General features: G+C 41.9%; 1 protein-coding gene across 1 annotated transcript; it reads left to right on the plus strand.

Annotated features, from left to right (window-relative positions):
- Positions 1-1,815: 1,815 nt before the first annotated feature.
- glp2r (glucagon-like peptide 2 receptor) lies at positions 1,816-22,865 on the plus strand (the record flags this gene model as incomplete). The annotated part of the gene is made up of 13 exons (XM_079297035.1): positions 1,816-1,911; positions 15,333-15,429; positions 15,507-15,605; positions 16,282-16,403; positions 16,522-16,632; positions 17,940-18,092; positions 18,247-18,406; positions 19,639-19,699; positions 19,799-19,865; positions 20,021-20,109; positions 20,423-20,561; positions 20,652-20,693; positions 22,497-22,865. 13 exons carry the CDS (start codon positions 1,816-1,818, stop codon positions 22,863-22,865), a joined length of 1,605 nt encoding a protein of 534 aa, XP_079153161.1.
- Between the last annotated feature and the right edge of the window lie 271 nt (positions 22,866-23,136).

The raw sequence follows: 23,136 nt of genomic DNA on the forward strand, positions 1-23,136 counted from the left end.
CACAAAATTTTTTAATAATAATAATTTATACAAATTGTCATTATTTGTGTTTTTGAAATATGGAATGTACCCAGTAATATTTGTAAAATATGATATCTGTGCAAAATATATGCTTTTCCTGCTCATCCTCTCCGCCTGTGTGCACGTCTCAGCAGCGCTGGGGTCATGGAGAAATAGCCCACAGGAGGCGTGTCTATGAAGCAGTTTAGCCAATTGCTGATAAAAGATATAAATGAGTGACATACAATTCAGCCAATCAGCGCCCTCAAATAGATTCAGCTGAGCTTGCGCGTTCTCGTCAGGAGAAGTCTCCACAGGCCAGCGCGAGCACTCCTCCTCCAAGACCCGTTTGAGAGGAGAACTTTGAGGAGATTCTGCAGCCAAAGAGCTGATATCAGATCAGCCTGACCTCACAATCAGACAGCAGACTCGTGGGAAAGGGAAGCAGTACATGAAGCTTCTGTACTAGCTGAACGCCAGACAGCTTTGGCTAGCTGGATGACGTCATGCTAGTTAGCTTTTTAAAACAACGGGTACGGATCCAGCACGGACAGTTAGGGAGTGATGGACTGCCCGGTTCTTGTGTTAAAAATGTCCACTTAATAATATTTAAAAAAAACTGCGTTAACACGCGATAAAATAATTGTCGGCATTAATTAATGAATGCGCTAACGCGATAATAACGTGTTAACTTGCCCAGCACTAAAAACAATATAAAAAGACAAGATTAGCAAGTAGCTGGCAAGTGAATATTGGAAAACATTTGATGTATATGTTGCTATCTGTTTGCTGGATGTGTAAATAGGCAAATGTTTGCTAGCATGGTAATAAAAAAATACTTTAAAAGTGAATAAATTAAACAAATAACTAATGTTGCTGTTACAATTCCCACACTTCCACTCCTCACAAACAAACTTTTACATGAGCTAGTTTTGCAAGAAATATGTATTTAGACAGGCGTCATGCAGGGCAGAAGCCTTGTGCAGCTTTGGCTCTCTGCTCTCTGCTCTCCCATTTGCTTTCCTGTGTTATGCTTCAGTGCTGATAGTTTACACTAGGTCCCCATTAGTGTCAGAAATGCTGGGTGATGCTCAGTTACTGAGATAAACAGAAGGAAGGGGTCAGCATCTGTGTCTACAGTACACGTGGTATTTTCTCTGGTGTGTGGTATTTGCTGTATGCTTGTATTTAAGTGTGTGTATGGGCTTATAATTGCTATTGGTAAATTCATCATTTTTCTCAGACAACAAAGTTAATCCAGTTATGCAGCTGGCTTTCTCCAGGCCTTATCTCGATTGGTTGAGGGAGGACGGGGCGGGACAAGCCATCTCTCAGTGAGGATCCCCAGACGCTCTCAGTTGCGCTGTGTCTACACAGACAGATCCACCTCCTTCCAGCGAGAGTTCTTCATGGACTGGAGGACTGGAACTGCAGCTGAGTACTTCTTTGCCCAGGATAACTTACCAAATGACATTTATCAAAAAGAGATTTTGACAAGTCAATGATCATTTTATTAAAAGAACCATGAAGTAGCTTGGAATCTTGGAAAATAGTTCAAGAAGATTTTGAGGAATTAAAGGACTTTTAGGGAAATTGTGGGACACAAACAACGGCAAGCATCACAAACTGGAGACGTTCTTGCAAACCATCCTCAAAATTTCTCCAACAAATTCTCAAGATCCCCAAGGCAAGGACAAGCTAAGAGGACTTAGCAAGATCAAACAAGGATTTATCAGCCTTGCATACAGAGGTATGAGGTGTGGAAACAACTGAGAACCCAGAAACCTACTGCTACGAATGTAAACAGACAGCACCATGCCAACCCTGCTGCCAACCTGTCACAAGAGGACCCAGACAACAGCAGGACAGACATTCCTGCTTTTGTTCTTCTTCGTTATCTTCAACCATCAGGTAAATGCTTAACGTACACATGCATGCACACACACACAAATTAGGCCTTTCAATGAAGTTACATTCAAGTCTTATTTAGCGTTGGACTCTACAGTAAGTCAGATGTAATTTTAATTGAATATTTTACAACAGAAATTGGCTCCACAAAAGAAATAATTTAGTGAGGCAATACAATACGTCATATTTCTCATGAAACACAGCACAGACCCTGATGACAGATGAATGTGTAGGAATAGAAGAAAAAACAAACAGTATGTAGCAGATTATATTTAGGCTACAGGAGGTACCATTGCTCGAATGAATTTTCTATATTATCTATTTGAAGCAGGGATAGGCGAGACAACAGAACATATGGGAGACATCCCTTCATTGGTGGTACCGCTCTGTACAGAGTTGACAAGACAAACCCAAGCAAATTGAAGGCTTCTATGTCGGGTGGTGGATGAGCCACCAGGCAGCTAAACGAACACGGGTTTTACAGAGATTAGCTTCTCACTCACTGGTTTGTGAAGGTTGGGAGTTTTCGACCAAGAAAGGAAAGCTACAGCCCCTTGGTCCCGATAATTAATTATAAATGAAAGAGATTCTTGTTAGCAGCAGTATTCTCTTCACACAGCAGCAGTTCTATCTCTTCTATATCTGTGCTCAGTGTGTGACTGTATGTGAACAGAACAACATGTTTCACACGTTCATCTACATGTGTGTGTTGAGTCTTCATCACAGTCAGAGCATGTGATGCAGCTCTACTCTTCATCACTATGATGCAGCTCTACTCTTCATCACTATGATGCAGCTCTACTCTTCATCACCATGATGCAGCTCTACTCTTCATCACTATGATGCAGCTCTACTCTTCATCACCATGATGCAGCTCTACTCTTCATCACTATGATGCAGCTCTACTCTTCATCACTATGATGCTGCTCTACTCTTCATCACTATGATGCAGCTCTACTCTTCATCACTATGATGCAGCTCTACTCTTCATCACTATGATGCAGCTCTACTCTTCATCACTATGATGCAGCTCTACTCTTCATCACTATGACCCAGCTCTACTCTTCATCACTATGATGCAGCTCTACTCTTCATCACTATGATGCAGCTCTACTCTTCATCACTATGATGCTGCTCTACTGTTCATCACTATGATGCAGCTCTACTCTTCATCACTATGATGCAGCTCTACTCTTCATCACTATGATGCAGATCTACTCTTCATCACTATGATGCAGCTCTACTCTTCATCACTATGATGCAGCTCTACTCTTCATCACTATGATGCAGCTCTACTCTTCATCACCATGATGCAGCTCTACTCTTCATCACCATGATGCAGCTCTACTCTTCATCACTATGACCCAGCTCTACTCTTCATCACAATGATGCAGCTCTACTCTTCATCACTATGATGCAGCTCTACTCTTCATCACTATGATGCAGCTCTACTCTTCATCACTATGACCCAGCTCTACTCTTCATCACTATGATGCAGCTCTACTCTTCATCACTATGATGCAGCTCTACTCTTCATCACTATGATGCAGCTCTACTCTTCATCACTATGATGCTGCTCTACTGTTCATCACTATGATGCAGCTCTACTCTTCATCACCATGATGCAGCTCTACTCTTCATCACTATGATGCAGCTCTACTCTTCATCACTATGATGCAGTGCTACTCTTCATCACTATGATGCAGCTCTACTCTTCATCACTATGATGCAGCTCTACTCTTCATCACTATGATGCAGCTCTACTCTTCATCACTATGATGCAGCTCTACTCTTCATCACCATGATGCAGCTCTACTCTTCATCACCATGATGCAGCTCTACACTTCATCACTATGACCCAGCTCTACTCTTCATCACTATGATGCTGTAACTCAGGTGATGAAGGTGACCCAGCTCTACTCTTCATCACTATGATGCTGTAACTCAGGTGATGATGGTGACCCAGCTCTACTCTTCATCACTATGATGCTGTAACTCAGGTGATGAAGGTGACCCAGCTCTACTCTTCATCACTATGATGCTGTAACTCAGGTGATGAAGGTGACCCAGCTCTACTCTTCATCACTATGATGCTGTAACTCAGGTGATGATGGTGACCCAGCTCTACTCTTCATCACTATGATGCAGCTCTACTCTTCATCACTATGATGCAGCTCTACTCTTCATCACTATGACCAGCTCTACTCTTCATCACCATGATGCAGCTCTACTCTTCATCACTATGACCCAGCTCTACTCTTCATCACAATGATGCAGCTCTACTCTTCATCACTATGATGCAGCTCTACTCTTCATCACTATGACCCAGCTCTACTCTTCATCACTATGATGCAGCTCTACTCTTCATCACTATGATGCAGCTCTACTCTTCATCACTATGATGCAGCGCTACTCTTCATCACTATGATGCAGCTCTACTCTTCATCACTATGATGCAGCTCTACTCTTCATCACTATGATGCAGCTCTACTCTTCATCACTATGATGCAGCTCTACTCTTCATCACCATGATGCAGCTCTACTCTTCATCACCATGATGCAGCTCTACTCTTCATCACTATGACCCAGCTCTACTCTTCATCACCATGATGCAGCTCTACTCTTCATCACCATGATGCAGCTCTACTCTTCATCACTATGATGCAGCTCTACTCTTCATAACCATGATGCAGCTCTACTCTTCATCACTATGATGCAGCTCTACTCTTCATCACTATGATGCAGCTCTACTCTTCATCACTATGACCCAGCTCTACTCTTCATCACTATGATGCAGCTCTACTCGTCATCACTATGATGCAGCTCTACTCTTCATCACTATGATGCAGCTCTACTCTTCATCACCATGATGCAGCTCTACTCTTCATCACCATGATGCAGCTCTACTCTTCATCACCATGATGCAGCTCTACTCTTCATCACCATGACCCAGCTCTACTCTTCATCACTATGATGCAGCTCTACTCTTCATCACTATGACCCAGCTCTACTCTTCATCACTATGATGCAGCTCTACTCTTCATCACCATGATGCAGCTCTACTCTTCATCACCATGACCCAGCTCTACTCTTCATCACTATGATGCAGCTCTACTCTTCATCACTATGATGCAGCTCTACTCTTCATCACTATGATGCAGCTCTACACTTCATCACTATGATGCAGCTCTACTCTTCATCACTATGATGCAGCTCTACTCTTCATCACTATGATGCAGCTCTACTCTTCATCACTATGATGCAGCTCTACTCTTCATCACTATGATGCAGCTCTACTCTTCATCACTATGATGCAGCTCTACTCTTCATCACTATGACCCAGCTCTACTCTTCATCACTATGATGCAGCTCTACTCTTCATCACCATGATGCAGCTCTACTCTTCATCACTATGATGCAGCTCTACTCTTCATCACTATGACCCAGCTCTACTCTTCATCACTATGATGCAGCTCTACTCTTCATCACCATGATGCAGCTCTACTCTTCATCACTATGATGCAGCTCTACTCTTCATGACCATGATGCAGCTCTACTCTTCATCACTATGACCCAGCTCTACTCTTCATCACAATGATGCAGCTCTACTCTTCATCACTATGATGCAGCTCTACTCTTCATCACTATGATGCAGCTCTACTCTTCATCACTATGATGCTGCTCTACTCTTCATCACTATGATGCAGCTCTACTCTTCAACACTATGATGCTGCTCTACTCTTCATCACTATGATGCAGCTCTACTCTTCATCACTATGATGCTGTAACTCAGGTGATGAAGGTGACCCAGCTCTACTCTTCATCACTATGATGCTGTAACTCAGGTGATGAAGGTGACCCAGCTCTACTCTTCATCACTATGATGCTGTAACTCAGGTGATGAAGGTGACCCAGCTCTACTCTTCATCACTATGATGCTGTAACTCAGGTGATGAAGGTGACCCAGCTCTACTCTTCATCACTATGATGCTGTAACTCAGGTGATGATGGTGACCCAGCTCTACTCTTCATCACTATGATGCTGCTCTACTCTTCATCACTATGATGCAGCTCTACTCTTCATCACTATGATGCTGCTCTACTCTTCATCACTATGACCAGCTCTACTCTTCATCACTATGATGCTGCTCTACTCTTCATCACTATGACCAGCTCTACTCTTCATCACTATGATGCTGCTCTACTCTTCATCACTATGATGCTGCTCTACTCTTCATCACTATGATGCTGCTCTACTCTTCATCACTATGATGCAGCTATACTCTTCATCACTATGATGCAGCTATACTCTTCATCATATGATGCAGCTCTACTCTTCATCACTATGATGCAGCTCTACTCTTCATCACTATGATGCAGCTCTACTCTTCATCACTATGATGCAGCTCTACTCTTCATCACTATGACCCAGCTCTACTCTTCATCACAATGATGCAGCTCTACTCTTCATCACTATGATGCAGCTCTACTCTTCATCACTATGACCCAGCTCTACTCTTCATCACTATGATGCTGCTCTACTCTTCATCACTATGATGCAGCTCTACTCTTCATCACTATGATGCAGCTCTACTCTTCATCACTATGATGCTGCTCTACTCTTCATCACTATGATGCAGCTCTACTCTTCATCACTATGATGCTGCTCTACTCTTCATCACTATGATGCTGCTCTACTCTTCATCACTATGATGCAGCTCTACTCTTCATCACTATGATGCTGTAACTCAGGTGATGAAGGTGACCCAGCTCTACTCTTCATCACTATGATGCTGTAACTCAGGTGATGAAGGTGAACCAGCTCTACTCTTCATCACTATGATGCTGTAACTCAGGTGATGATGGTGACCCAGCTCTACTCTTCATCACTATGATGCAGCTCTACTCTTCAACACTATGATGCTGCTCTACTCTTCATCACTATGATGCAGCTCTACTCTTCATCACTATGATGCAGCTCTACTCTTCATCACTATGATGCTGCTCTACTCTTCATCACTATGATGCTGCTCTACTCTTCATCACTATGATGCAGCTCTACTCTTCATCACTATGATGCTGCTCTACTCTTCATCACTATGACCAGCTCTACTCTTCATCACTATGATGCAGCTCTACTCTTCATCACTATGACCAGCTCTACTCTTCATCACTATGATGCTGCTCTACTCTTCATCACTATGATGCTGCTCTACTCTTCATCACTATGATGCAGCTCTACTCTTCATCACTATGATGCTGCTCTACTCTTCATCACTATGATGCAGCTCTACTCTTCATCACTATGATGCAGCTATACTCTTCATCACTATGATGCAGCTATACTCTTCATCACTATGATGCAGCTCTACTCTTCATCACAATGATGCAGCTCTACTCTTCATCACTATGATGCAGCTCTACTCTTCATCACTATGATCCAGCTCTACTCTTCATCACTATGATGCAGCTCTACTCTTCATCACTATGATGCTGTAACTCAGGTGATGAAGGTGACCCAGCTCTACTCTTCATCACTATGATGCTGTAACTCAGGTGATGAAGGTGACCCAGCTCTACTCTTCATCACTATGATGCTGTAACTCAGGTGATGATGGTGACCCAGCTCTACTCTTCATCACTATGATGCTGTAACTCAGGTGATGAAGGTGACCCAGCTCTACTCTTCATCACTATGATGCTGTAACTCAGGTGATGAAGGTGACCCAGCTCTACTCTTCATCACTATGATGCTGTGACTCAGAGGTGATGATGGTGACCCAGCTCTACTCTTCATCACTATGATGCTGTAACTCAGGTGATGAAGGTGACCCAGCTCTACTCTTCATCACTATGATGCTGTAACTCAGGTGATGAAGGTGACCCAGCTCTACTCTTCATCACTATGATGCTGTAACTCAGGTGATGAAGGTGACCCAGCTCTACTCTTCATCACTATGATGCTGTAACTCAGGTGATGAAGGTGACCCAGCTCTACTCTTCATCACTATGATGCTGTAACTCAGGCGATGAAGGTGACCCAGCTCTACTCTTCATCACTATGATGCTGTAACTCAGGTGATGAAGGTGACCCAGCTCTACTCTTCATCACTATGATGCTGTAACTCAGGTGATGAAGGTGACCCAGCTCTACTCTTCATCACTATGATGCTGTAACTCAGGTGATGAAGGTGACCCAGCTCTACTCTTCATCACTATGATGCTGTAACTCAGGCGATGAAGGTGACCCAGCTCTACTCTTCATTACTATGATGCAGCTCTACTCTTCATCACTATGATGCAGCTCTACTCTTCATCACTATGACCCAGCTCTACTCTTCATCACTATGATGCAGCTCTACTCTTCATCACTATGATGCAGCTCTACTCTTCATCACTATGCTGCAGCTCTACTCTTCATCACTATGATGCAGCTCTACTCTTCATCACTATGACCCAGCTCTACTCTTCATCACTATGATGCAGCTCTACTCTTCATCACTATGCTGCAGCTCTACTCTTCATCACTATGCTGCAGCTCTACTCTTCATCACTATGATGCTGCTCTACCGCTTCATCACTATGACCAGCTCTACTCTTCATCACTATGATGCAGCTCTACTCTTCATCACTATGACCAGCTCTACTCTTCATCACTATGATGCAGCTCTACTCTTCATCACTATGATGCAGCTCTACTCTTCATCACTATGATGCAGCTATACTCTTCATCACTATGACCAGCTCTACTCTTCATCACTATGATGCTGCTCTACTCTTCATCACTATGATGCTGCTCTACCGCTTCATCACTATGACCAGCTCTACTCTTCATCACTATGATGCAGCTCTACTCTTCATCACTATGACCAGCTCTACTCTTCATCACTATGATGCAGCTCTACTCTTCATCACTACGATGCAGCTCTACTCTTCATCACTATGATGCAGCTATACTCTTCATCACCATGATGCAGCTCTACTCTTCATCACTATGATGCAGCTCTACTCTTCATCACCATGATGCAGCTCTACTCTTCATCACAATGATGCAGCTCTACTCTTCATCACAATGATGCAGCTCTACTCTTCATCACTATGATGCAGCTCTACTCTTCATCACTATGATGCAGCTCTACTCTTCATAACCATGATGCAGCTCTACTCTTCATCACCATGATGCAGCTCTACTCTTCATCACCATGATGCAGCTCTACTCTTCATCACCATGATGCAGCTCTACTCTTCATCACCATGATGCAGCTCTACTCTTCATCACCATGATGCAGCTCTACTCTTCATCACCATGACCCAGCTCTACTCTTCATCACTATGATGCAGCTCTACTCTTCATCACTATGACCCAGCTCTACTCTTCATCACTATGATGCAGCTCTACTCTTCATCACCATGATGCAGCTCTACTCTTCATCACCATGACCCAGCTCTACTCTTCATCACTATGACGCAGCTCTACTCTTCATCACTATGATGCAGCTCTACTCTTCATCACTATGATGCAGCTCTACACTTCATCACTATGATGCAGCTCTACTCTTCATCACTATGATGCAGCTCTACTCTTCATCACTATGATGCAGCTCTACTCTTCATCACTATGATGCAGCTCTACTCTTCATCACTATGATGCAGCTCTACTCTTCATCACTATGACCCAGCTCTACTCTTCATCACCATGATGCAGCTCTACTCTTCATCACCATGATGCAGCTCTACTCTTCATCACCATGATGCAGCTCTACTCTTCATCACTATGACCCAGCTCTACTCTTCATCACTATGACCCAGCTCTACTCTTCATCACTATGATGCAGCTCTACTCTTCATCACCATGATGCAGCTCTACTCTTCATCACTATGACCCAGCTCTACTCTTCATCACAATGATGCAGCTCTACTCTTCATCACTATGATGCAGCTCTACTCTTCATCACAATGATGCAGCTCTACTCTTCATCACTATGATGCAGCTCTACTCTTCATCACTATGATGCAGCTCTACTCTTCATCACTATGATGCAGCTCTACTCTTCATCACTATGATGCTGCTCTACTCTAAATCACTATGATGCAGCTCTACTCTTCATCACTATGATGCTGCTCTACTCTTCATCACTATGATGCAGCTCTACTCTTCATCACTATGATGCTGTAACTCAGGTGATGAAGGTGACCCAACTCTACTCTTCATCACTATGATGCTGTAACTCAGGTGATGAAGGTGACCCAGCTCTACTCTTCATCACTATGATGCAGCTCTACTCTTCATCACTATGATGCTGCTCTACTCTTCATCACTATGATGCAGCTCTACTCTTCATCACTATGATGCTGCTCTACTCTTCATCACTATGATGCAGCTCTACTCTTCATCACTATGATGCAGCTATACTCTTCATCACTATGATGCAGCTATACTCTTCATCACTATGATGCAGCTCTACTCTTCATCACAATGATGCAGCTCTACTCTTCATCACTATGATCCAGCTCTACTCTTCATCACTATGATGCAGCTCTACTCTTCATCACTATGATGCTGTAACTCAGGTGATGAAGGTGACCCAGCTCTACTCTTCATCACTATGATGCTGTGACTCAGAGGTGATGATGGTGACCCAGCTCTACTCTTCATCACTATGATGCTGTAACTCAGGTGATGAAGGTGACCCAGCTCTACTCTTCATCACTATGATGCTGTAACTCAGGCGATGAAGGTGACCCAGCTCTACTCTTCATCACTATGATGCTGTAACTCAGGTGATGAAGGTGACCCAGCTCTACTCTTCATCACTATGATGCTGTAACTCAGGTGATGAAGGTGACCCAGCTCTACTCTTCATCACTATGATGCTGTAACTCAGGTGATGAAGGTGACCCAGCTCTACTCTTCATCACTATGATGCTGTAACTCAGGCGATGAAGGTGACCCAGCTCTACTCTTCATTACTATGATGCAGCTCTACTCTTCATCACTATGATGCAGCTCTACTCTTCATCACTATGACCCAGCTCTACTCTTCATCACTATGATGCAGCTCTACTCTTCATCACTATGATGCAGCTCTACTCTTCATCACTATGCTGCAGCTCTACTCTTCATCACTATGATGCAGCTCTACTCTTCATCACTATGACCCAGCTCTACTCTTCATCACTATGATGCAGCTCTACTCTTCATCACTATGATGCAGCTCTACTCTTCATCACTATGCTGCAGCTCTACTCTTCATCACTATGATGCTGCTCTACTCTTCATCACTATGATGCTGCTCTACTCTTCATCACTATGATGCAGCTCTACTCTTCATCACTATGACCAGCTCTACTCTTCATCACTATGATGCTGCTCTACTCTTCATCACTATGATGCTGCTCTACCGCTTCATCACTATGACCAGCTCTACTCTTCATCACTATGATGCAGCTCTACTCTTCATCACTATGACCAGCTCTACTCTTCATCACTATGATGCAGCTCTACTCTTCATCACTATGATGCAGCTCTACTCTTCATCACTATGATGCAGCTATACTCTTCATCACCATGATGCAGCTCTACTCTTCATCACTATGATGCAGCTCTACTCTTCATCACCATGATGCAGCTCTACTCTTCATCACTATGACCCAGCTCTACTCTTCATCACAATGATGCAGCTCTACTCTTCATCACTATGATGCAGCTCTACTCTTCATCACTATGATGCAGCTCTACTCTTCATAACCATGATGCAGCTCTACTCTTCATCACTATGATGGAGCTCTACTCTTCATCACCATGATGCAGCTCTACTCTTCATCACTATGATGCTGCTCTACTCCTTATCACTATGATGCTGCTCTACTCTTCATCACTATGATGCAGCTCTACTCTTCATCACTATGATGCAGCTCTACTCTTCATCACCATGATGCAGCTCTACTCTTCATCACCATGATGCAGCTCTACTCTTCATCACCATGATGCAGCTCTACTCTTCATCACCATGACCCAGCTCTACTCTTCATCACTATGATGCAGCTCTACTCTTCATCACTATGACCCAGCTCTACTCTTCATCACTATGATGCAGCTCTACTCTTCATCACCATGATGCAGCTCTACTCTTCATCACCATGACCCAGCTCTACTCTTCATCACTATGATGCAGCTCTACTCTTCATCACTATGATGCAGCTCTACTCTTCATCACTATGATGCAGCTCTACACTTCATCACTATGATGCAGCTCTACTCTTCATCACTATGATGCAGCTCTACTCTTCATCACTATGATGCAGCTCTACTCTTCATCACTATGATGCAGCTCTACTCTTCATCACTATGATGCAGCTCTACTCTTCATCACTATGACCCAGCTCTACTCTTCATCACCATGATGCAGCTCTACTCTTCATCACCATGATGCAGCTCTACTCTTCATCACCATGATGCAGCTCTACTCTTCATCACCATGATGCAGCTCTACTCTTCATCACTATGACCCAGCTCTACTCTTCATCACTATGACCCAGCTCTACTCTTCATCACTATGATGCAGCTCTACTCTTCATCACCATGTTGCAGCTCTACTCTTCATCACTATGACCCAGCTCTACTCTTCATCACAATGATGCAGCTCTACTCTTCATCACTATGATGCAGCTCTACTCTTCATCACAATGATGCAGCTCTACTCTTCATCACTATGATGCAGCTCTACTCTTCATCACTATGATGCAGCTCTACTCTTCATCAGTATGATGCAGCTCTACTCTTCATCACTATGATGCAGCTCTACTCTTCATCACTATGATGCTGCTCTACTCTTCATCACTATGATGCAGCTCTACTCTTCATCACTATGATGCTGCTCTACTCTTCATCACTATGATGCAGCTCTACTCTTCATCACTATGATGCTGTAACTCAGGTGATGAAGGTGACCCAACTCTACTCTTCATCACTATGATGCTGTAACTCAGGTGATGAAGGTGACCCAGCTCTACTCTTCATCACTATGATGCTGTAACTCAGGTGATGATGGTGACCCAGCTCTACTCTTCATCACTATGATGCAGCTCTACTCTTCATCACTATGATGCTGCTCTACTCTTCATCACTATGATGCTGCTCTACTCTTCATCACTATGATGCTGCTCTACTCTTCATCACTATGATGCAGCTCTACTCTTCATCACTATGATGCTGCTCTACTCTTCATCACTATGACCAGCTCTACTCTTCATCACTATGATGCTGCTCTACTCTTCATCACTATGACCAGCTCTACTCTTCATCACTATGATGCTGCTCTACTCTTCATCACTATGATGCTGCTCTACTCTTCATCACTATGATGCAGCTATACTCTTCATCACTATGATGCAGCTCTACTCTTCATCACAATGATGCAGCTCTACTCTTCATCACTATGATGCAGCTCTACTCTTCATCACTATGATGCAGCTCTACTCTTCATCACTATGACCCAGCTCTACTCTTCATCACTATGATGCAGCTCTACTCTTCATCACTATGATGCTGTAACTCAGGTGATGAAGGTGACCCAGCTCTACTCTTCATCACTATGATGCTGCTCTACTCTTCATCACTATGATGCAGCTCTACTCTTCATCACTATGATGCTGCTCTACTCTTCATCACTATGATGCAGCTCTACTCTTCATCACTATGACCAGCTCTACTCTTCATCACTATGATGCTGCTCTACTCTTCATCACTATGATGCTGCTCTACTCTTCATCACTATGATGCAGCTCTACTCTTCATCACTATGATGCTGCTCTACTCTTCATCACTATGATGCAGCTCTACTCTTCATCACTATGATGCTGCTCTACTCTTCATCACTATGATGCAGCTCTACTCTTCATCACTATGATGCAGCTCTACTCTTCATCACTATGATGCAGCTCTACTCTTCATCACAATGATGCTGTAACTCAGGTGATGAAGGTGACCCAGCTCTACTCTTCATCACTATGATGCTGTAACTCAGGTGATGAAGGTGACCCAGCTCTACTCTTCATCACTATGATGCTGTAACTCAGGTGATGAAGGTGACCCAGCACTACTCTTCATCACTATGATGCTGTAACTCAGGTGATGATGGTGACCCAGCTCTACTCTTCATCACTATGATGCTGTAACTCAGGTGATGAAGGTGACCCAGCTCTACTCTTCATCACTATGATGCTGTAACTCAGGTGATGAAGGTGACCCAGCTCTACTCTTCATCACTGTGATGCTGTAACTCAGGTGATGAAGGTGACCCAGTGATGTCCAGTAGTCTCCAGTGAGAGCAGCAGCTGCTGCTGGTTGTAACGCGTGGCTTTAGTCGTCCTCTCCTTTAACACAACTCGTGTGTTCTTCTGGTGAATCATGGCTTCCCAGCTGTGCTGAGAAGCTCAATTTTAAGCTTAGTTTGCATTTTCACATGTATTCATGGTCTGTTGGAAAGATAAAAATCGGACAAATATGACGTTTTTACAGCTTCTGGCTATGATAAATGGTGTAGTTTTGGTGATTGTTTAAAGAAAACATGCTTTTGATCCCGCTGGCGGGTTTTGAGGTTCAAAAGGTTAAAATGCATCAAGACTACATGATTCCAAAATAGAATAAAAGAAAACAACTCTTAGAAATACTTCTTCCTAGGCTCTATGACTAAAGGTTACAAGAGCCAAGCTTCATCAAAGTCAGTCAGGCACTCAAACCACAAAATGCTGTATGGATTGGCTTATGGATCCAGCTGCTCCTGCTCTGCTGTAATTAGAGGTGTTCGATAGTATCAGATTTCACCTGCAGTATACCGCAGTACCACCGTTTCACAGTGTTGCACAATGTTCCTAGGTATTTGTTTTATCTTCAATTAGAGAAGTCAATTCATTAATTCGTCAATTATCTCAGTGAAAAAATAGCGATTAGGTTTTGAGTTATGTCACATTATCATACAGCTCTGCTGAGCTTTTGAGCTTATTTTGATTTGAAAAAATACACTCATCAGTTGTATTTCCAGCTACAGCAGACAGCTATTTTTTTTTGTTTTTAAATCTAAAGTGTATACACACTGAACTATATACCTGCTCAGCACCAAACAGCAGATCAAGTTAGCGACTAGCTGGGGCAGTTGGTGCTAAAAGCTCTATAAGTTGATAACATATATCAAATACACTTTTACAGGTTCTTCCAATGATACAACAAATACAGATTGTTTCTACAGTGTGGAGAGATATATTCCAAATTGGTATTCATCTTTGAGGGGGAATGGAACATTACATTAATATTAAAGTGAATTTAATGACAATATTATACGTACACTTTAATTCCAGCATTCTCTTAAATTTTACTGCTCGGATTAAAAAAGAAAGTTCGTCTCACTTTTTAAATCTTCATGCAGGTAACAGGCTCAGTGCTTGAAAGTCTGATCGCTAAACGGACTGAATACTGGGAGGAATGCAACAGAACTCTGGCGACAAGGGCACTCCCAGAAACTGGTGAGCCTCCTGTCAAGTCTAAGGTTAATTGCCTTGATTGTTATTACCTTTGTGAAAACTTGATTCTTCTTTTGCAGGAATCTACTGCAGAGGAACATTTGACACGTTTGTGTGTTGGCCCCATTCACCTCCTGGGAATGTGTCTGTCCCCTGTCCTTCTTACTTACCATGGATCAGTGAGGACAATGTTATGTTTTACCACTTCACTTAAAATACAACTCCTGTATGAAGTCACAAATTCAAAATAAATGTCATTGAAGATTTGGTGTTTGATAATACTTTGGTCCAGAATTTAATATCTCAGCAACAATTGGATGGATTTCCACAAAATGTTAAAGAAAATTTGACATTTATAGATTCCCAGATAATGAATCCATTATCCTTGACTACTCCTGACTTTTCACTGTACTACCATTAGGTAGTGTTTTGCAGAAATTTGGGACAGGTATTCATGCTACTGTCAGGATGAATTCGAACCACTTTGGTGATCAATTGTTACATCTAGCGTCATCATCAGGTCAACATTTTAATTCCTCCACTACTTTGGTTTATGACCTGCAATTAACTGTCATTGGAAGAATGTTGGCATAATGACATTAGCATTTAGTTCAGTACAGCAGGCACTTTCAAATTAGCCTTAACCCCATCCCTACTTTCAAATAGCTTTCTCAATGATCAGTCCAGCCTTCCGAAATGATTTAACACCGGAATGAAGTTGTAATTAATCACATACGAGAAGTGACAATACCCTTACAATTTAGGATTTAGCTGTATAATAATGTAAGAACAAGAACAACAAATTCTCAGTCAGAAGCTACCATGCATATCTATGTGTCCTTCAATTACCTACAGACGGCTCCAGGAGGGCACATCGTGAGTGCTTAGTAAATGGGAGATGGCGACAGAGGGAGAATTCCTCCGAGACCTGGAGGGATGACTCAGAATGTAAGGACCACCATTATTTCAAAGACAAGGTGAGATAGTAGAAATACAGTGTTTCTGCTACCTTTAAGTTTTGGAGCTGAAAATGTCTCTCTTTATTAGTAATGTATCACTTTCCTTGTGTGTGTGCATGTGTGTGTGTGTGTAAAGGAGGATGAAATGCTTCGCCAGACAGCCCTCAGGCTCATCTCTGTCATCGGCTATTCCCTCTCCTTGTCCTCTCTCTTTATTGCTACTCTCCTGATGGGCATATTGAGGTCAGTGGCAGGAAGTAGAGGGGTTTCTGATGGTCAGGCAATCAATATATTAAAATTGTATGAAGATGGGGCAGATTTGCCTTTCTCTCAGTTATGATAACGTTATACTCACCAAAGTAATTACTAAGATCTGAGAAGATCGTGGTGACAAGGCAGCAAATATGACGGTTAACGGTAATGGTAAATGGACTTGCACTGGTGCAAGGTGCCACCTGCCCATCAAGATGTAAACTCATTCACATTCACACATCAATGGCACAGCCAGACACAGGAGCAAAAATGGGGTTCAGTATCTTGCCCAAGGACAGTTTGACATGCGGACCAGAGAAGCTGGGGATCAAAACGCCAATCTTCAAATTAGAAGATGACCCGCTCTACCTCTAAGCCACGACTACCTCTGATGGGGGTGACAGGGGCCTGGAAGCACTGTGAGTGTGACGTTTTACATGCTGATCAAACAACCATCCAAACATACCAACCAAGTCCACAGAGGCAGGCAAAATGATCACGAGGATCCCTAACTACACAGAAAAACGGTGTGTGCGAACATCTTCGGCAAGTACATGTGTCAAACCTGAACCAGGAAGTTGGTCTGTAAGCTATGGGAATAATCTTTGCTTTTCTTTCCTCCACTAAATAAGTGTTGCTATCATGGGGATTTGTTTGAATCCTGTCTTATTGTCTGACTGCTTGTGTTCCTTGCCCCTACATCATTTTAGTATTCCCAGATTTTAGAAATGAACTTGGTGAGTACAATGTTATTATTAGAAATAGGACCCATGGCCAAAACTACTCCGGTAAACCCCATGTTTTATTAAACTGGAATTAACCCTTATGCTTTCTATCTGTTTTCTAGATTGGACTTTAGATGTTTGGAAACCAAATCAAATTGTTATGACAGTTAGTTACTACTGTCGTGAATGAGAACAAAAATACTTTTTTCATATTGGCAATTTGAAGGTGCCTTATGAAGCTTTTTGTAAACAAAGTTACATCCATTGTTTCTCACCAAAATGCATCGTGTTTTTTACTTCAAACCTAATAAACATATTGAATGATTTACCTTCCTATAAATCATTTGCTTTTTGTAACATTTGATGGTGTTGTCGATGTCATTGTTGAAGGGTGTATGCATGAGATACTAAACAGGCACCCACTTCTAAAAACATTGCTTCATACTGGTTAAAACAGGAAATGCTTCCTGGTCCATGTTGTTTAATGTTCCATCTTATGCTTCTCATGATTTTACAGTTGCACAGGATGTATAGATCATTGCCTTTCTCAAATGACATGTTTTTGCTTACAAGGAAGCTCCACTGTACCAGGAACTACATACACATCAATCTGTTTGTGTCATTCATCCTGAGAGCCATGGCTGTCATCTCTAAGGAAATTGTATTATACATCATGTATTCCAAGCTACCCAAGGATGATCCAGGATGGAACTCCTACGCAATCTCTGCGGTATAAAATATACTGCCTTATTATTCACATATTTCTGATTCGGTTTTAGCTGTAAACGCTTTTAAATGTGTACAGTACAGCACTTGTGAATGAACCAAAGCAGTTTGAATCAGCCATACTATTCGTAACACTAATTTCCTATATTTCTCAACAGACAGCGTTGATATGTAAATTTTCCAAAGTGTGTATGGAATACTTTGTGGCCTGTAACTACTTCTGGCTCTTGGTGGAGGCCATTTTCCTTCACACGCTGCTCTTCACAGCTGTGCTGACTAAGAGACGTCTGCTGAAGAAATACATGCTCCTAGGATGGGGTAACGTAACGCAACACATTCTCACACATTCTAGGCTAAATACTAGCGGAGTTTTGGTGAGCAGCCAAATATGGATACGATCTACCCGGCATCCCCTGGCTTAAAAGCTAACATATGGAAGCATTTAGCTTCGTCTTCCGTCCAACTCGGAAAGTGCGAAGCACGAAGTAGATTCACACTTTTTTTGCCAAGGATTTGCACCCCTTCATAGTCAGAGCTTTCGCGCGATGTTGCACACTTTGGAACCAAGATACAACACTGCAATACTCTACCACCAAACTGAAGCTAAAGTTATGGAATCACTGAGGAAAGCTGGTAGGATGGTAGGAACATGTTATGCGAGACATTCGTTCCCACAGAATCTAGTGTCACCGTAACGTGCACTTCATCACTGTATGTATCGTTTTAGTATTTTTGTATGAGCGCTGAATGCTCGTTGCCTATAAAAAGGGGATTTTTTAGATGAGAAGTCAATATTATTTATTTGTAAATAAAGACAGCTTCTTCTGTCACATGGCTCAGAAAATGCTGAATTCTGTGTTTTTACTGTGAGGAAGCTGCTCCAGGCCCGATTTCATTCATTTTCCTGTTGGTTCTCTTTGCATTGTTTGGAAATGTAACCCTCCAGTTCACACATCTCTTCTATTTGTTACTCATGTTGAACACCTTTCAACACCTTAAAATATAATGGAAGTAAATTCATCTGAATTATTACAAATTGGCTATTTTTAAAATAGCAGATAGTCACAGTGAGAAAGAAAATCCTGTATCAAACAAATGTTGACGCATCAAGAATCCATAATGGTTTTATAATCACATCGTAGCCCTCTGAATCGTAATTGAATGGTGAGGTGCCGAGAGATACCCACCCCTATTGGGTGTGTCATTTTCTGCTTGTTACATGCATGGTATCTTCTTAAAATCACAGGAAACCTTTTGTTTCCATTTGTTACATGCACACAGTTTAAAATCAATTTCAAACGTAGGTTTACTTAAGCATAACTAATTTGGGTAGGTTGAGAGAACAGAAGTACTTGGTTAGCTGTAGAATAAGATTGTGGTGTTGATTAAAATAAGAACATTTGTTGAATAAAATCATGACCTTTTAGGTAACGAGTCCGACGCCAAAGGACACTGACCTAGTGACGTTATTTGATGAGTTGGAAGAGAGGAATTGTTTTGTGAGTGATTGTATTAAACATGTTGCATCTTATGCTTTTGTTACTTTTCAGGGACACCTATTTTGTTTGTAACACCATGGACAGTGCTCAAGATTTTATATGAAAACACAGAGTAAGTGTCTCATAACATACTTCACAATAAACAAATGAACTCAATTAATTCAAATGTTTCTCATTGATTGACTTTTTTAAAAATCCTTTCATTCCTAAGATGCTGGTCAATTGTGAACAAATGGTTCTGGTGGATAATAAGAGGCCCAATTACTTTATCAGTGCTTGTAAGTGATTCCTGAACCAATCCTTGAAAGCCTTTCTGAGAATCACAGTCCAGTTATTCAACCTGATGTTCACGTTCGTTACAGATTCATTATCTTGCTCCTGTAAGTCTCGTTTCATGTATTTCCTTTAAATCTAACCTAGATGTGTGTTGCAGGTCATTTTCTTTATATTCATCAAGATTCTGATGCTGCTGCTGTCCAAGCTGAAAGCAGATCAGGTGACGTTTACAGACTACAGATACAGGTACTTGTCCCTGCCTTGACTCACTCACTGTTTACAAATCCACATTTCAGGAACAATGTTTGACCTTGAGTGCCAAGTAGTATATTTAAACATTAGGTTCCTGGTCAAACATTTAAATGTCTGTTCTTCCCATCAAGTACAAACTCAATGAATGTTACCATGGAAAGGAATCTTGTGAATACTACCGTATATAGCTCACTTTGCCCTCTATCTTGTCCTTTGAATCATGTGCCACAATATAGTTTGTGAACTTCCTAACCTACCTGTCTTAACAGTCTATAAATATTCAGCGCTGTACTTTTTTGTCCTTCAGCTTGGCCAGAGCAACATTGGTACTGATTCCTCTGCTGGGAATCCATGAAGTGGTCTTCACGGTGTTGATAGATGAATGTGTGGTGGGCAGCAGTCGCTACGCCAGGAACTTCATCAACCTCACTCTCAGCTCCTTTCAGGTAACACCTGTAAAGTTAATTCCATACATGGCAAGTTTTTTGTTTCTAAATCCACATTAACTATAATTCATGATGTGTATCATTTTACAGGGATTTTTGGTTGCTGTGCTGTACTGTTTTGCTAATGGAGAGGTACATTTCATCTGTATGTATTGTGATTTTTCATAGATGTTGAATTCCATATGAATGCTATGTCCATATGAAGCTCAGTTAAGTCATTTTTGGTTTTGTTGTCATTTGTTGGTTTAAGACTTTGAAGCTATATACAGTATATTATAGTGTCTGTATTAAAAGGGACAGTTCACCCAAAAATCTAAAATACATATTAAATCCACAGACATTTTTATCATCTATCTATGCAGTTCTCCTCAGAGCTTTTACGCCTCTTTTAGCTAACTGTCTTGGTTTTGGATCACACCCTTAGATCAAATAAACCTCATTTCCGTTTCTGGCAGAATTCTTTACACAAACCAACTCTATGCGACCCGCTCAGCACCAGATGGCAAACAGACAGTTAGAAACTAGCTCGTGAAATTAGAGCATTTAGCAGCTAAAGAGGAACACATTTTTCTCATGAGCAAAGCAGCCACAGCTGTTCTCAGCAAAAAACGTTCTTCCAAACCCAATGGATGCTACCGGCCAGGTACCACACGACAGGCAAAAGAAGTGAGCATCGAGCAGCTAGACATTTTAGTTTAGAGTTGGAGAGTGAAAATCAAACTACATTCATTCGGTGACCATGTTGTTCAGATGTATACCTACTGTATACACTTAAATAAACTGTAAGATTTTGTGATATCTAATGGTGAGTTGCATACTGCGATCAACTAAATACCCTTTTGCTCACCCTCCATTTACAAGCATGTCTACAGACATGAATACAATGGCATTCAGGTAGGGATAGGTAAGGATTTCACTACAAGGAGCTACTCTTATCACTACTCGGTTCTTTTTCATCACTAAATAATTGCTTTTAAAAACATAGATGTATTTTTAAAAAACAAATAAATTCAGAACAGGATTACAAAATATTGTTTCTAGATCAACAACAGTAAGGTTTACAACAGCAAAGTCAATATATGAAGTCATTAGTATCTCACTGTAAAAACTCTAAAATGTCAATAGAATAAATAACATCCTGAGTGAAGTTTATAAAGAAGAACCCAAATCATCAGTCAGTCTTGTCCTCTGCTCTCCTCCCTCTGATGTGCCTGTAAGTAGCGCTAGTAGAGGGAGGACGGCTGCTTTGTCTCAGCCAGCAGAGACGTTTACAAGAACAAACTGTGCTCAACAGTTAGACTACAGCTTCTGTTTTAGCTTCTTTGTGAAAAATGTGCCTTTGGCCGCTCCAGGTGCTTGTGTACATAAAGCAGTGGTTGATAAAAGACTGCGGAAATACATCATCCTTTTGTTAACATGTTAATGCTTGATGAACAAGTGTATTGATAACATATTGGCTTTTTAATTGTGAATCTTACATCTTACAACGCTCATCACTTCAAGGAATGCGCGTAGTTGTAGTTGTCACCTCTAGTAATCGTCACTTCAACTGGTTTACTTCAGTGTCTCTGCTGACTATATATTAACCCTAAACATTAAAAAGTACCAATAAAATCACCAGTAACGTTAGAGCTCATCAACAATCCGGTCTTTAAGAATTTTGCGGGTTTCGGTACCCATGCCTACCTTTAGGCAACGTAAAAAAGGGGAAAGGCTCTCGCTAGAGCCTGTGTTCCATTTGTCCGTTCTGGGATGCTGTAGAAACATGGTAGTGCAAGATGGCGGACTCTGTGGAAAAGGACCTGCTCCCTCTGTAGATCTAAATAAGCAAACAAAAACACAAGTGATTATACACTAATGAAAGCATAATTATGAATATTGCCATAAACATGTAGTCGTCTAACTGGTGACAATTTTCTTTGTACTGAAATTCAGGTCCAAGCTGAACTAAAGAAGCGCTGGCAGCTTTTCCTGTTTACCAATCACTTCCAGGTGAGGAGTTGTTTTCGGTGCGTACCCCTCAAGTACCTCTGGAAGTGCACTCGACGGCGCCGTCCACAGTGCTCTCGGCAGACTGACTTCTTTGACGAGGGCGGTACCTCCACAACACATCCACACCTGCTTCAGGTAGCTGAACATGAAGGAGGTGAAGGACTTAGACAAGGAGAGGTTAAAGGTCAGGGTTTGAAGGGCTGTGACACAACAGGGCTTGACTTTCTCAACAGGAAGAGCCTGTCCAGTAGTGATGGAGAGATGACGCTAGGGGAGACCATGGAGGAGATTCTGGAGGAAAGCCAATTCTGATCCCCTTGAGGTTGTTGGTGCTTTTGTCATATTTTATGATATAAGTGCAGATCATTATATTGAATGCTAAATCATGTGGGTCTTGATGCCTTGTCCTATAGATGGGCCCTGTGTTAAAATCTAGACCTTTCTTATTCTTTACATTGTGTTCATAGTGTATGTATTCCCGACTAAAGCCACCACTTATAGTTGACACAGACAAACAACCTTGTGGTCCATGTGAGTAGTCACCAAGTCTCGATAAGGACCTATTGCCCAGGAATAGGCAGTG

Source organism: Melanostigma gelatinosum, assembly GCF_949748355.1.
Source record: "Melanostigma gelatinosum genome assembly, chromosome: 3".
NCBI classification, from domain to species: Eukaryota; Metazoa; Chordata; class Actinopteri; order Perciformes; family Zoarcidae; genus Melanostigma; species Melanostigma gelatinosum.